The following is a 17,047-nucleotide window of genomic DNA, read 5'->3' as shown; positions in this document are numbered from 1 at the left end:
CCACCCGTAAAAGACTCTTTGTGAATCCAGAGGTCCATCTTTGTGACAGCCCTTTGTCATCTTCAAGCATTGTTGCCGGAGACGTCAACCACAAGGTGGGAGGCGGAGTTGACATACTAAGGCCCAATCTTGGGTTATAGCACTTTGTATACGTATACTCTACAATAAACAAACTCCTCGAAGATGTGGTTTTTCAATACCACAAATTCCAGTTCCTATGAGGAACAAAACATGTTATTGTACCAAAAAAGAAAAGAATAAAAAAAAAATACAATATGACGCGCTTCTAAATAATTAATGCACATTAATGCACAGTAAAAAAATTCTCTTCGTTTGACGTGTTTGACGTTTACATGTTTCACATAACTTTGTTAAAACGAGGATAATACTATCATTTTGCATGTCAATACGATTTTATAAGATAAAAAATAAATAATTTGTATATGAAAAAAGAAAATCAGAATTTTTATACAAAGTAAAATCATTTTAATAATGCAATAAACAACATCATAATAAATTTAACTTGAATGAAATTAATTTACGACGCATAGCGGTCACATTTACACCTACCAGACGGACAAAATTATTCTATCTAACGTTTCAAATCAGACGTTCCAAATTAATATGTATTTAGCTCATGCCATAAACCTAAGCATTGACATTTTAATCAGAAATATGTTTTTTTTTTATAGAAATTTACATTTATTACTAAAAGGCTTCATGAGAACAGAAGTAAATCCTGCATAACTTGATGAATTAAATAGGTTGTGTGCTTCGTTTTCTTATTCTCTTTCAATTTATTTTAATTAGTTGCTTAGCCTTCAGCTCCGACTAACCATAATCCACTCTTGTTTCCGACCATGTGTTTCAAGGTTTATGGTTTCATATCTTTCTGTTTTTTTTGCTGCCAGTTTTATTTGTTTCTTTATGTGGGAAATGAAGCACTTTGGCAAGGGTCGTCCTCCCGGTGTGCCACTCCCTACCTATAATTGGTTATTCTCTGAAACCCCACTACCCTACTATTTTTTTGGGTTATTCTCTGATTCCCCACTACGGTTGTTACACAAGATTACTGAGGGCTGCCCTTGATATTAGTTGTAAACAGAAGATACCCAACACACAGCTTTATGGCGATCTTCCAAAGGTGTCCATGAAAATCAGAGAACGAAGACTTAGAGCAGCTGGTCACTACCACCGTCACCCAGAAGAAGCAGCCAACAAGTTCATTCTCCAATGGGAGCCAAAACTCGGTACCCCTGGTGCAAGGCATAAAACCTTCCTGCATTTCCTACTAGAGGACAGTGGGGCTGAAAGTACGTCTGAGCTAGCAACCCTTATGAAAGACAGAAATGACTGGAAATCTCGATGCCAGATTATTGTCCGGCCAACTTCTCCTACCCCTCTTGATGATAATGGTGGACCGAGGTCGAACTGATGATGATGACGATGATGACGATGATGACGATGATGACGATGATGACGATGATGACGATGATGATGATGATGATGATGATGATGACGATGATGACGATGATGATGATGATGATGATGATGATGATGATGATGATGATGATGATGATGATGATGATGATGATGATGATGATGATGATGATGATGATGATGATGATGATGATGATGACTATGATTGTTATTCTCTGAAACTTCGAGAGCCTAGTTGGGCCGCATGGACAATGATGTCCAAGGGTCCCGCTGTTTGCACGATTTATGTTTCATTAAGTATATATTATGGTAATGAGAATGCACTAGTTTTGATTCCGTATTTTCTCGGGCAGCTCCAAATTCTCCCGGCCCATAATTGTCATCGGGCCGCATGGTTGTAACCTTATGTGACCCTCCACCCACCCCTACCATTTTTCTTCAGGCCTGTGTTATGTTTATGTTCTTCCATGCTCTTTAAACAAAATAAAATAATTTGGTTGTTTTGTAGCAGTTTCCTAGTTTCCTACATTTTACTGCATGAAACCAGACATCCAATCAAAACCTCATTCGATGACTGCGTAATATACATCACTTTGGTCTTGAATTATAGTAAACTATATTAAGTCATAAAAACAGTGGATAGATACATGATATGTTCACTTCGTTGAAGATAAACCTTTATACTTTTCCATCGATATTTGTTTTGCCTAAGTATAGTGTATTAAACGCTCTCACATGCAATGACGTATTAATAGTTTTATATTTCTCCAAATACGTACACAAATGTTGCAAAGTTTTTCTTTGAGTTCACGGTATACGCACAATATTATATACTACTGGGTATTATAACGTTGGGCGTTTCGGTTATGTATATATTTCGTTCAGTTTCATTAAATTGTGTAGATTTAATTGCATACATGACTCACAAAAGCAAACTCTAAACTCTTTTCCGAAAACTCGAAAGAGAAACCCAAAACATTATATAAACAAAAATAATGTTTATTATCGTATTATTGTCCAATTTCATGCACATTGTTTTCGTTCTATTTGCTCTGAATTGTTTTCAATAATTTTTCACATTCTTTGACCAGTTGTTTTTAAACATTGTGTGTATTTCATACATATCAATATTTTGTTTCTTAACTTGGTTTGTATTTCATACATATCAATATTTTGTTTCTAAACTTGGTTTGTATGTCATACATGTCAATGATTTGTATGCAAGAATTGCGATAAATTGAACATCGGGATGAGGGGGGGGGGGGGTTGAGGGAAGATAGGGACCCTGACCAAACTTACGAAGCATAAATTCGATTTAGAAATAGTCACTACGAAACATGAAGAACGAACACGATTATTTACGTGTAGTAACGCCCACGCTTAATTATGTTAATTAGCTATTACAAAAAATCATGCGAGTTACACTGGTAACTGAAAAGAAAGAGGTAAGATAAAAAATAAATAAGAAATAAAACAGAGATATTTTTCATTTTTTATTTGCTTGTTTGCAAATTGTTTATATCATATATTATATCATGATTCTGTGTATAATAATAATAATAAAAATAAGAATAATAAGAATTAAAACGGCTTAAAGTTACAGAGGAAGACTTGGTACTTAAAATAAAAATTGTTTCTTTATTGCACGATATGTTGAAAAAATACCACCAACAAATATGGGGTGAAATTTCGTTTTAACCTGTTCTAACAAGTTGCTAGTCGTTTTTGGTTAAATGAATTTTCACTCAACGAAAATAGAGATTAAACGCGCATGTTGTCTTCGGTAAAGCAATGGGTAATGTACCGCAGGTATTTTGTCTTCATAGGCCTACTATCAAGTTATTGCCCTTTGTTTCATATGATTTTGGAATAACGCATAAATATCTTACCGTTTCTATATGGGTATTTAATTGTTGTATCTTTCCTATGAGGTATAGATATAGTTTCAGCCTTAAACAAAAAGTGTCGTGTGAATCAAACGATTAGATTGATGGAAAAACAACCCCTCCCCCATCAAAATACAAAAAATAAATAAAGGAAATAAAATAAAATACAATACAACACAATAAAACTAAATCAAATTTTACGAAAAGATCGTACAGAATGCCAGGCAACAGATAAAATATAAATTTAATGGAGAAATATTGTAAAATCATGTGATACTCTTACTAAGAGGAAGGCAGCTTTAATATTTCTTTTACAGCTGTATTGATAAGGCACGTGATATGACGTATAAGGCATATACGGCGGAAAATGTATGACGTAAGATTGAATGCTGCAAGCATATTGCTAACACTGTTAATGTAGGCCTGTCAATCAATATATACGTCCCTATGGAATGAAGAGAATCTGGGAATATCGCATATTAATATGTAAACCCAGCTTTTCCTGTTTGGATAAACATTTTAACAAAGTTTTCACTCAAAGTATAAACTTACCATTAATGAAGTTAAGACCCCTTCTAGATTTCTATTTATCAAAATATGGTTATATTCTGTTATGAATAGTTTGTCACAAAGACACTTTTTCATATTAGTTTGTCACAAAGACACTTTTTCATATTAGTTTTAATCACATGTAAAAAATCAAATGACCAACATTTTGAAATTTTTACTTCATTATTTGAAATGAAAAATTTAAATGAAAAAAAAAAACAACTAATTGTTTCAATTAAGTATTAAATAACATTGAAATCTATACTAACCCAATCTCCACCACATAAACATTTTGTTCGATATCGAGTTATGTAACAGCTATTGGAGTCCAATGGTTTCATATTGTTAAACGTATTACAAAACTAAGAAAGTTACGATGGCCACAAAATATTTTCTTGTATGAATATTCATGAATTTCACAAAACGCATTGCGCAAGCTCCCTAGTAACCATAGTTACAGAAACTGCGCAAGACAGAATTCACTGATTTGTTAGTATTATATAAACCTTGTTTGGTCTTTCATTTGATTGTCCCTTTGAGTATAATTCAATGAAAAGGCTTCATTTTATAGCCCGATTCAACACTTTGAACCATATCCTTCGCATGTTTTTCTCAATACCACTGGTCTCACAGGACTGGGTTATGAGAACGTACATACGTCACATGTTTGGTAAGCCTATATGCCATAATCATGCTACAGCTTTGGTTTCAACATATGCTTTTGTCTTTCAACCAAAAAACAAATGTTGTAATAAAAATATTGATATTGACTCTCTTAAGGAAAATAATACAGTGACATAAGGGTTATGCACATTCATGATGACGTTTGACTAATATTGAATTTAAATCCCCTCCTCCTCCTCCTTCGTTTAGATGACAATTGAACATTTTGTTCTCTGTTTACTGCTTTTGTTTTAACCTGTTTACAGTCTTTAGATAATATGTCAGTGTTGTTTAAAGATGACTGCAGGAAAACTTTACAACGACAGCACTAATTTTGAGTCACGCTCAAGTGTCTGCATTTTCTGATTAGACTATCGAATCTCACTAAAGGAGCATCGAATGACTTCAAGGATAAGTTTTGTTCAAAAACTGAAAGTGTTAATTATTGCAATGCCAGAAGTTTGTTCACTTTGTTGATCTGCGACAAACCCTTCAATTACACCCACCCTTACCCCAAAAGTCATTCTTTAAATTAATAGTGTAAGGAATTGCAACCATTTCTATCGTAATGAAGGTCACTTATTGAAACAATTCTGTTTTGTTCCATTTTTTTTAACAAAGGTTTCTCTTCTAGCGAAGACATTAACACGTTGTGATATAAGTTTAGATATTAGTTGTCATTCTTTCTTATCCCTTTTACATATTTGTGCAGAAAAAAAGAGAAAAATTGTTCTTTAGATCGATTGATCGATAATGGGGGAAAATGTGAGTTTTGAACTATTAATGGTAGGCTAATATATAAATTCATAGAAACGATCCCTAATTTGAACATTTTCTTATTTCTGATCTCGTTCTTATATGAAAAGAACACAATGAAATGGTTGAAGGTTTATCTCCTTAACCTGTTAATAATAGCAGTGTTTAAGGGCTCGATAAGACAAGATACAGCTATGTCGTTCGACTGATCAATAATATGTGAAAACTTCGGCCTGAAAATAATAATCGATAAGATTGATATTTCAATGAATGAAACTTACGAAAATTTCATAAAATACGAGATGTTGCAGACATCAGCAATAACGTAATAGTAAGTTAGCAATTCTGTAAAAATTGTTACTTGCTGGAAATACATAATTAATGAATGAAAATTAGTACAGACACGACCAGTCGAGGCATTCACGGCGTATACAATGTATACATATATATGTATATTATATATTATAATATTGCACGTTTTGTGTTCAGCTTTGTGTTTGTCATGAATAATTCATGAATAAGTCACATCTATAGGTGTCACGTGACAGACGTTCACACTGGACACCCGTAAGAGCTAGTTGAACTCCAAAGATTATATTACCTTTGTCGATTCAAAGAAAAGGTCACCTTCATGAGATCCTTTCACAGATGACCGAAGTTTATCAATGCTTCGCTTTCTGAAAAGTTCAGTCCTGTTGTGACCAATCAGAGGCGAAGAAATATCGACGTCTTTAGACTTGATAGGAGTTTCCGTAGAACAGCGGAACGGTATTGTGGATGGCGTTCTGAAAGCTGGATGTTGTAAATGTGGAATGGGATGTACTGGGACACCACGTGACATTGGAAACGGCAATGCCTCTTGGAGGGTGTATTTGTCGTATGGTGAGGGCGCAGGAAAGAACGGCGCCACAGGGTAAAGACGTGATCGCATCATTGCCGCATGATAAGGCAGTTCCGGAGAAAAGGTGCATGCTGGGAAATTAAAGAACGCCGGCAGAGTTGACCTTGGGTCGGATTCGAATCTGCGGAGGTCTGTACCCATGAGTTTATCTCGTTTTCTCCATTTTGCTCTTCTGTTTTGAAACCAAACCTATTTCAATCAAAGCAAAAAGAAAACAATACAAATATAAACTCAATAATGATTCTAACCACATTAAAAATTATCTTAAGTATCGTCTACAAGAGATTTATTAATTATGATATTAATTTTTATTTGTGCAAGTTGAAACAAAAAAAGCGGTATTTGATTTGAACGACGAGAAAATTAGGGTAAGTATGTCAATGTCCATTACTTATTATATATTTGCACACAAATACAACTTTATTTGCATATCAACATTCATCGCCCCACCCCACCCCACCCCCCCCCCCCACGCCCACCTCATTCCCAGTATTTCCAGTTTCCAAATTTGTCTCTATTGACTGAGATATGCACTTAAATGGAACAGTGTGTTTATGCTTGATTCTGAACAGTATTTTTGTCCATCTTCGTTATCACATGGTAATTCTGCATATCAGTTTTTAATGCATATTCATATGCTCATTTGAATAAACATATCCGCATACAACTCCACCTTACCTGTACTCTCGATTCACTCAGGTCTAGCCTCATTGCTAATTCCTCTCTCATAAAGACATCCGGGTATTGTGTCCTCTTGAAGGCTTTCTCTAGCTGATGAAGTTGATAGGTTGTAAATGTTGTTCTCGACCTCCTGACCTTTTGAACTAGGTCAATATTGCTGGGTATCTTCTCTGAACCGGAAGTGAGTGTTGGTCGTGGTTCAACTTTAATATGTTCTCTCCCATCAGTGATATCTGAAAAACATGATCAAAATCAAAACATAAATTCATAAATATTACAACTTGTTCTGTTATTTTATATTTTCGTTTGTCGATCTGTATCTTAAGTCCAAGTTATTTTAGTGATTTTTAGAAGACTCAATATTTACATTTGCAATTCCGAAGATGACCGGAGAGAAACCTCCTTTTTGCTAACATTCTGTTTGACAATTAAGTTACTGCATCGTCATTATAACATGCGATTTCATGTTGGAAAACTGTAGCTAAATCTCTCAGAAATATCTCCCTCCACCCTCGTGATTGGCAAATGTCATTGGTAATGATCACTTTGTTCTGTTTCGAATTTTGAAAAAAATCTGATTTGTTTCGAAAAGTTCGACGAAAGTTCGATGTAGAAAAAAAGTTGATTATGAATAATGCAAAATTCATTTTAGAAAACAAATGGTTTCTTTTCCCCCTAATATTATCTGAGTGCAATTATGGGCATGAACGTCTGAGAAAATGATTAAATTGATAAGGATATATAAAAAAAATGCTACAAGTAAAAGGAAATGGAATATCTATTTGGAATCAATCTTTTGTGTTTGATTTAAAGAAAGTTGTTTATTTTATCTAAACCTACATGACAATAAAGTCAAATAGTTTAGTCTACATAAATTCTCTGGATATTAACGATTCTTGATTTTGGGTTTCAATGTTTTGAATTTTTATATTACATTTACTGGGAAAATTCAATCTTGGAAGGATGTCTGCTTCCTTTTCGGACTTGACGCACGTATTGTATTTTATTCCGTAATTCTTAGCAGTTTACTCTTATTTTTCAAGTTTTGAAAAATATATAAAATAAAAAGGTATTTGTTTCCATTGAAATAAAACAAATGTCGTACAGTTTTTATAAACCAGCCATTTAAGAAGTAAATATACATTCTGTGGCGATCCTATCGTATAAAAAAAAAACTAAACCAGTCAAACGATTATTCACATACACTTCGCAGTTTTATCCGAACAAAGAAAACTGCAAGAAAATGGTACAATCTGAATGATTTTATCAGCGTAGATTGATTATTCATGGTTGATATCAATAAAAGATCGACTCGACTAAATTTATACATTAAATTATCAATATTCCAAATATTTTTAAATATAAACTGTACAAGTAAGTCTCATTTCAAGAAATTTTGAATTTGAACATGTTGTTTTATCGATTTTCCCACCATGTACGGTACAGCATAACTGAAATGCAAATCTAGATTAAGAGTTATGTTATATGTTACAAAATAATGTATGCAACCTCTCCAAGGTTATGAGATTTGCGGATTTCCTTCGGGGGTGGGGTGGGGTGGGGTTGGGTGAAGCTAAGTTTCATCTAACTTTTTACTTTTGCTTTCGAAAATACATGCAATATTCTTAAAACTTGCCGGCAAATTCTGCAAGCTGTAATACGAACAGGTTTAAGTCTTCGGAATTTTTTTCTTTTACAGATTACTCCATTGATTAGGTTTTTGTTACTGCTATAGGCTACTATCAGTGGTCGTTTAACTTTGCACTTTTCCTGTTTTCAAAATAACACATGCTAATTCCTACAAATAATAGCATACAGCAAAGTAAATCTTTCCTACTACTGTTGTTCAAGTTACATACTGTTACTCATTAATATATAATATATAAAAAATAATTGTATATGTATATATATAAATCAATATATGATTTTATTCATAAATAAAATACATTTTTACCCAAATCAAAATAAATGTATTAAGGATTATATATATCATGAACCTGTACTCGTGAAATGGCTTGCCCCATTTACTCCGTTTGCATACAGTTAATTTTTCATATATATTTCATTTTTTCAATAATACATTTTTTTGCAATATCAAAAATAAAAGTTTAAAAAAAATACTATTAAGTTGACTTCTTAATATGAATTATTCCATCTACTCAGTTTACGCATTGTCATTTATTCAACAATACAGTTGAGATGAAATATTGGATTATTTTTTTATTTTTATTAAACTAATATTATCAAGATCAACTCTCTTTTAAAAACAAGTCTTACCTTCTAAATCACACTTCCCTATTTTCTTCTCTTCTTTAAATTCTTTAGAAACAAACTCAGGGATTGTTATTCTTGGTGTATCTCGATAAATGGCTTTTTCGGACTTAGGTCGTCCTCCCAGCAAAGCTTTAATGGAAAAATCTGATATCGTAGTAGATGGCGTAGCGGCTTCACAGGTTGAAACAACAACGGACGACATCTTTGGTGTTACAAAGAAGGCAGGATGCGAAGTTATAGACCTAACTGACTCCGAATCGTCGAGCGTCATGAAGTGAAATGCTTGATGGTCTCTCCCTACAATTAAAAATACCAAGAACAAACTGATCGTGTTAAGACTATGGCTTATTTTCACTGGTTGATTGAAATAAGCTGGTAGGGAACTTTAAACTACAGAGTGAATGAGATTTTTTATAATATATATATATACATATATATATGTATATATATATATATATATATATATGTATATATATATATATATATATATATATATATATATATATATATATATATATATATCAATAAATGTATATACGCGCTCCTTTGTGAGTCATTATCACGGTGGGCGCCCACGTGATTGGCAGACTGTTTGATTGATATAAGGGCTATTGAGTATATAGTTATCAACTTTACCCTTATAAGAAATTATATCTCGAGACCTCTCACACGTTTTTTTTCCGTCTTTAAGTAAGTGTGCGTGTGTGTACCTGAGTTTAAACACTTGCTGGTTTATATATGATATAGCTTACACAACCGCAAGAACATCCTTATATCCTTGTAATTACTGAATATTTAATACAGGCGGGAAAAAAAACATTTTAAAGAGATGAAAAATGTTGATAAAGATAATAAAATCTGGTATAAAAAATATCAGAATAAAAGAAACTACTATCACTGGTCCACATTATATCGAAGTGAGCATGCGTGGTATATAGAAAATTTAAATTTTGGGAGTATATGTGGACGATGTGTGTGTGGGTGTGGGAGGGGTTTACATTAAAATATTCACATGACCTCAGACATAAACATGTCACGTGATGTCTTTGAAAATGACATGCACATTCTATCATGTTGTAACCAATCAAATCACTGCGTTTTGTATATATAATTCAAATTTAACGTATTCTAAAATATCTCTCTAAGAATGAGATTTGAACGACCATCATTACAATTCATCTGATGTAAAATTTGGGAACAGTCCAAATGTGCTTTAGAAATACCCAATGTAGCTAAAACAAAACTATAATTTTCAGACTGGAATCGTAACAAAGATTAGACAAAAGAGAAACCAGTGTCAGCTAGAGGAGTAGGGGGGGGGAAGGGGAGGGGTGGGGATGACTTCACCGAGAGGCTGCCCCAGAACTGGCAATACCAACCTCCAAGGAGTACCTAGCCATGAAGAGGAAAATAAATCCCTTCCGGGTGGCTGGGCTGTTCCCCGGAAGTAAACTTTACTTCCGGAGTTTGACTCACAAGCCATCTAGCCACCGGGTTCCTAAAGTATGCCCCTTCCCTCTGACAGAGCCGAAACTATACGAAGATATCTCGCTGATATCATATCTGTCTCTCCTCATTATTGAGTAGCCTGGTAGACCAACAATAAGAGCGGTCGCAGAAGCACTTATGCCAATTCATGAAATTCATTGTTTATTTGTTTGTATATGTGTGTGTGTGTGGGTTGTACGGCTTAAAGGGATATTGCGATGGTAGTACTTGATTATGTGAAAAGTTACGCAGTTATGGTTTTAGGAAATAAACCTATTCTGTTATGCTGATTTATTGGTAAGGAATGACTTTGTAAAGTTTCTTTAATTGTTATGGGTATAGTTCCATGACAACAGAATATAATCATGGCATTCAACTCCAAAGGTCATTTTATTTAGTGAAAATGTTTACAAATAATTGAAATAGAATAATCATTTAAGAGGTAATAGGATAGTCATAGCCACACCAAAAGATGATAATGCATGAACAATTGAGTTCAGAGTAGCTTTAAAGATGTTATGGGGGAAAACATCTCTAATTTATCAAACTTCAACGAAAACCCAACGAAAAAAAGATTTGCCAAGATAACCTTACAAACCCCCACCGTGATCTAATTTCTCAGGTAACAAAAGGATATTTTTTTTATCCGAGAAGAGTTTAATTAAGATAATCATAATAGAGTTACCAACAAGCTGTTGACATATTAATTTCACCCTTTCAACAGTGTGGAATATACTCCTCCTTCATGCAGGAGTGACAATGTATTCTAATATAACCTATTCCATTAATCTTAAGAAATATATTTCTTATCATAATTTCCTGTCGATATTCAGCTCACTAATTGAACTAAAGATGGCTGCATGTCGGATAGTAAAATGTCCTTAGTTTTAAGTCAAAATGCAGAATGTACGAAAATATCTGGGCTGCTATAAAACGTAAGAAGAATAATTGTTCTTTTAATTTTAGTAACATCACAAAGACAGGTACACAATAAGAATTAAACTGTGGTTTTTAATAACTGACTATTTTGTCAGCATTCATAAACATAGGGTGAGATTAAAGTTTGATATTACAACCTTTTTAAAGAATAAAATAAAGGAATATGAACCCTCGTGCTTACATCTGCTTCACCTATTATTCTAAAACAAATTTTTCATTATACCATGTAAAATGCTGCTTTTTAATTGCAAAAAAAGAAAAACACACAAAATAATAATTACGTATTCTTGTTATGAAAAGCTGAGTATGAGATAGGTTTGATATAGGCAAATTATAAACAGAAATTGTTAGGTAAAAAGGTCTTTACAATTGCGTCAAAACTTTTACCATAATAAAAACAACTGCTAAACATATCCGATGGGATTTTAAGTGAGGCAAGGTTCAGAAAAGGTCGCCAAGGCAAGAAAGAGGGTCCAACTCGGACTCTAAAATGAGTGAATATATCTTGTGAGTATGGCAGTTAGGAAAGGATAAACGTTTGATTCTTGGTAACCCTGCAGTTTGGGGATTTCAATGGGAGGGGTTGTGTGGGCGGTGTGGGGGGTTGTGAAAGGGGCGGTTGCTATTGATGAAAAATATGAAATATCCCACGGTATGATATTGTATTTATTTATCAGCATAAAGCAGAAGATATTTCTATTGTTTATTGTAACCGATATTCCTTGCTTACCCGCCGGAGACGTCTAAGCAAAATTTGGCACTTTCATTTTTTTTTTCATTTTCAGGCAAGATGAAGGAATTTGAATCAAGCTAATTTATCAAGTTGACGCGATAAACAATTTGTTACAAAGTTATTAAATTATGTAACACTATCCTATAAACTCAAATTTGCGTGACCATTTGTCAATGGAACGAAATTGTTATGCCGTTCGCCTCATTCACTACGACAGTGTCAATTTACATTTATAAAAAGTTTGCATTAAATAAAATCAAATTCAAATTTAATGTAAATTAAACAAGGAACTTCGCGTAGTATTAATCAGATTTAGTGGAGAAGAACTTGATGAGCAACAAAAAAATCGTTAATTTCTGTTGGTTTGGTTTTTGTGTGAAATTATGATTTTCATTTGTGTGCAACTGAGGACATAATAGAATGTTGAAATTAAATTAACATCAAGAATTTTTTTTTTTTTGATAATTAATTTGAAGATTTTCAGTTCTATTATAAAATGCACGGGAGATAATCATTGACAAACGAACATCGCAAGTATGTGAAATTGGGTGGGGTTTGATGGGGGGGGGGGGGCGGGTTGGGGGAGGTGAGACTTGCGTACTAATAAATATCTGTCAGATATCGAGTCAGAAATTATATTAATAAGAACTAATTTTATTTATAAAAACTAGTTATAAAAACTTTCGAGAAAGTTGACAGACTGAGAAACAAGGAATAGACAAATTCAAAATATCTCTTACCTTTTTACAAGAAAAGCCGACTAGATTAAAGCGCCCTCGTAAAACTTCTTTCCTTATACGGATTCCAATTTTTATTTTATTTTATACGATTCCAAAATATCATTTAAAACGTATTACTTTATTTTCAGTTAAAAACTGTAACAATTTCAGCTCCTTCTCTTTTGGCTATGCCCTATAGATTGAAATGGATTTCAAAAGCAATCTGTCCGTGTATTACAAAATACAGAGCAATACACTATCTAACCAAATGTCTTGACCGTTACCACTTGTTTTATGTTATCAAAAGCTCCTCCTCGTATCCTCTTAACTTCTTTCTTCCCTTTTCAGAGTCTAAACTTCCTAGAACTGATGCAGAAAAGGGTCCCCCAGTCACTCAAAAATGGTATCTCATTGGTCTGACAATACATGGCTAATGATTCTATTCAATAAAAGGGATTTAAACCTCAAGCTTCAATTCATACTCTCTCTTTAGTCGTGGATAAACATCATTAACACTTTAACAAAATCAATACACTTCCAAATAGTTTTTCTTAGGGAATACCTTGTCAATCACTCTTAATCAAACATTGCAAAGAGCCTGCTTTACAAAAGTTTGAAAACCGGTGTTTTTTTTCCTCTTCTTCTTCCCCTCTCAATCTCTCTTCTCCCTCCCTCCCTCTTTGGAGAGCTTGATGGAGAAATATTTTAAGAGGATGCAACCACAAGAGAGAGAGAAAGATTGAGAGGTAAGATATTTTGGACCCGGCGCCAAAGAGTCTTCCCCTTAGCTATGGAACGGAAACCTTAAGTTAACTTTTCTGTCATTGAAAAGGAAAGTCAAGTAAAAAGTTCCTCTTTTGAAGAGCACTTATAGAAAACAAAATGGTGGAAAATTTCAATCAGAAACGAAGCAAAGTAAGAATGCAAAAAAAAGAGAGGAATGTATCTCTATACGTCTTGGAAACCTGAATTAACATTCATTGTTACAAACTAATGTTGTAACAACGATCAACGATTTTACATTAGGGTTATCAGAATTACCCCCGTCCCCGTCCCCGGGACCCACCCCACCCCTAATATGCCACAAAGTCAAATAATGGCTCGCATATGTTCAAACTTAATCAAATGTTTCACTGCCACCATATAGAGAAAGCATATGGTCTCATCTTGTCTAATTTTGAAAAGAATTTTGAGAATGCAAGGAAAATGACTTTTCAAAACTGTTTGAATTTTATTAACATGCTAAAAGTAGGTTTCATTATAAAATTGCAATAAATCTTCTATGAACGGGATGAAAAGAGACGATGGTATAGGGACGGGTTCTGGACTAAAAGATGAAAAATATATCGATAAACTGTGTCATTTTCGTAGGACATTGAATACCTTTTTATTTATTTTTTTGGTCATATTTTTCCATTTAATTTTGAGACAACATCCACATGCCTAACTACAATCCATTGGCTAATAAATATGGTTCATTCCACACACGCTCATTAGGAGAAGAAAAAAAATCGTCTTTTGTTCAATTTATGGTAACATTTGTATTGTTAATGGGATCTTGAGTATCGATTTTCCTTCAGGCGTAAAAGAAACTTTCTTTTAAAGTTAAATAAAATATGAAAAAAATATCAGGGCATGGTGAGCATTTATTATAGCAACATTTACGCATTCTTAAAAACGAAAGAAAAAAGGGTACGAACTAATTTCAAAGAAAGCAGAAATCGCACACCTGCAAAAGAAACAAATTCCCTTCTCTTAACTACTAAAAGTCTTTAATGAACAAAAAATCGAAAGATCAGAAGCGAAAGAAAAGACGGGTACACAGATCAAACAGTTTGACTGACGCACAGCGGTGTGACGAAAGAATTTGTCTTTGCCCTCATTTCGACAAAAAATATGTTAACCGTTCGATGTAATTACTGTTTTGTATACCTTCTTTTCCATTTCTCTTAACGATCGGAGAAACACTTAAGACCCGCATATGTTTGTAATGTAATTCATTCCATGGTGGTTGGTTAGACTATCGTGATGAAAAGTTGGGTAACATGTTGGAAGCATATGTTGAATGGAACAAGACAAATATAAAAATAAGTAACATTAAAAATGTATTTTTTTTTATATCTGAGATAAGATATATATGTACAAATACCATTGGTAATATGTATTTTAAATACAGATAGGTTTAATAAAAAAACAAAATGGATGATACCTGTAAGTATATTTTGGGTGCATTAGATTGTTTTAAAGTTACTTACCCAACGTTAAGTGGGTAAGTAACGTTACTACAGTAAATCTTGGTGACATAAACTTGTTTAGATTATTCCAGAGTTAGTTATCCAACCCTAAAATACTCCTTTCAGATCAAATTGATTTGCATAAATAATGTTAAAATTTCATATCACAAAGATCAGTAATTAACAATGGACACCTTCATATTTATTTTTATCTTAATTTTTAATAACATGTCTCTTTTAAGTAGTTTAGAAATAATAAAAGGGTGCTTCTCATTAATTAAAAAAAAATAATTACAGGTCATTTTTATTCCCCAGGACAAGGAGTGAAGTGCTAATTGGGTACAACTTGAGTGTTTTGTTTTACAAAACTTAGGGATGGACATATACTCCGCTAGTGACTCCGCACTTTCCTCTATCTACTATATTTGTTTTAAATATACCAGCTACCTTCACGTGGTCACGTGTCTGTTACATGAATACATAGTTAAATATCTTACTTTGAACTGAACCGATCACATTGAGGACACCAGTCACCATCTCAAACAAATGCGGGTTGGGAATTTGATAGTTCGGGCAGGTCTTGCTTTCACAAGACAAAACATTTTTTTCAGAAAATCATAATTACGTATGCCAATGAGATATTAGCATGAAACGCCAAACATTCCGGCACTGTGCCAAAATGATATAGGCTCAGTCAAATCCCTTCATATATGAACATTTTTCTTAATGTCTGTTTTCAGTTGTTGCATTCTACATGTATTTATTTTGTCAAGAGCTGGCGATTCCGTTCTCGAACATATCAGGAAATATAAAAATATCCCAACCATTCTTAAACCCCCCCCCCTCTCCCTCCCCATCCTACTCTTACCCTAAAAAACATTTTCGGGAGGATGCATACACACTTCAAATTAATCCCTAATTATTGAGGAGTGGGAAAAACATATTAAATTGCTCAGAGACGTTGAAAATACCTTCAAATTTAAAAAGGCTATGGCGGCACTATTTGTTTTTGTCATTGTTTTTACCGTCTACTTTCAACATTTGAGCCTCCTCAACAACTTCACCGAAATAAGGAATATAAAATATGCCAAAAGTAAGTAAATAATTACCCGTATCTCGCAACAAAATCCCCATAGTTGATGTTATGAATATTAAACGTATAACTGTTCAACGCTTCCCCCTTAGTAGGCTTCGTTTAGATTGACATGTGTACATCTTAGTTACTGCCAATGTTTTTCACAGCTTGGGCTAAATCTCGATGCCCAATTTCCTAGTACCGGCGTCCACACAGTAAAAGGCTTAAAGCCTATAGTGTAATCGGGGATACTTTCACAGACACATCCTTCTTGGGTTAATGCGCTGCTATTGTTAGGCAGTATAGTTGAGGCATCCATTTTCTTGATCACAATAACAAAGAACTTTAAATTAAGCATATTATCGTATTGTCACACTAGGGGTAGGGATAAGCCTATAAGGCTACGTTGAGAATCCGGTGTTTTCAAATACAAAATATCCGCAGTTTGGGCCGAAAGAATAAACTTCCAAGAATCAGAGGCTATTATAGTGTTTAACAAGCCAAGGAAAAGTGTGAGCAACATATTCTGAAAGGAAGATTATAAATGGTACATTTCCCCTTATCCTTAAAGCGGCATAGTTAATTAACTTAACTTTAGCTACTATTATCAGTGTGTGGCAGAACTATGTAATCTTTATACATATTTTAGTTACCCACGCAGCAAACTATTTCATTGATGCAATATGTAGGTAAAGCGATTTTCTTGCAC

General features: G+C 33.7%; 1 protein-coding gene across 3 annotated transcripts; it reads right to left on the bottom strand.

The window, feature by feature from the left end:
* Positions 1-2,929: 2,929 nt before the first annotated feature.
* On the bottom strand, positions 2,930-16,600 carry LOC139978859 (uncharacterized). 3 transcript variants are annotated; one of them, XM_071989389.1, is made up of 4 exons: positions 16,373-16,600; positions 9,154-9,447; positions 6,874-7,109; positions 2,930-6,384 (listed from the first exon to the last, which is right to left on the bottom strand). In XM_071989389.1, exons 1-4 carry the CDS (start codon positions 16,395-16,397, stop codon positions 5,887-5,889), a joined length of 1,053 nt encoding a protein of 350 aa, XP_071845490.1. In that variant the 5' UTR covers positions 16,398-16,600; the 3' UTR covers positions 2,930-5,886. The 3 variants fall into 3 exon arrangements, with proteins under 3 accessions (XP_071845490.1, XP_071845489.1, XP_071845491.1); XM_071989388.1 differs by lacking the exon at positions 16,373-16,600 and adding an exon at positions 14,962-15,025; XM_071989390.1 differs by lacking the exon at positions 16,373-16,600 and adding an exon at positions 13,051-13,364.
* Positions 16,601-17,047: the final 447 nt, after the last annotated feature.

Source organism: Apostichopus japonicus, chromosome 13 (assembly GCF_037975245.1).
Source record: "Apostichopus japonicus isolate 1M-3 chromosome 13, ASM3797524v1, whole genome shotgun sequence".
Classification (NCBI taxonomy): Eukaryota; Metazoa; Echinodermata; class Holothuroidea; order Aspidochirotida; family Stichopodidae; genus Apostichopus; species Apostichopus japonicus.
This window is presented reverse-complemented; position numbering and strand designations above follow the sequence as displayed.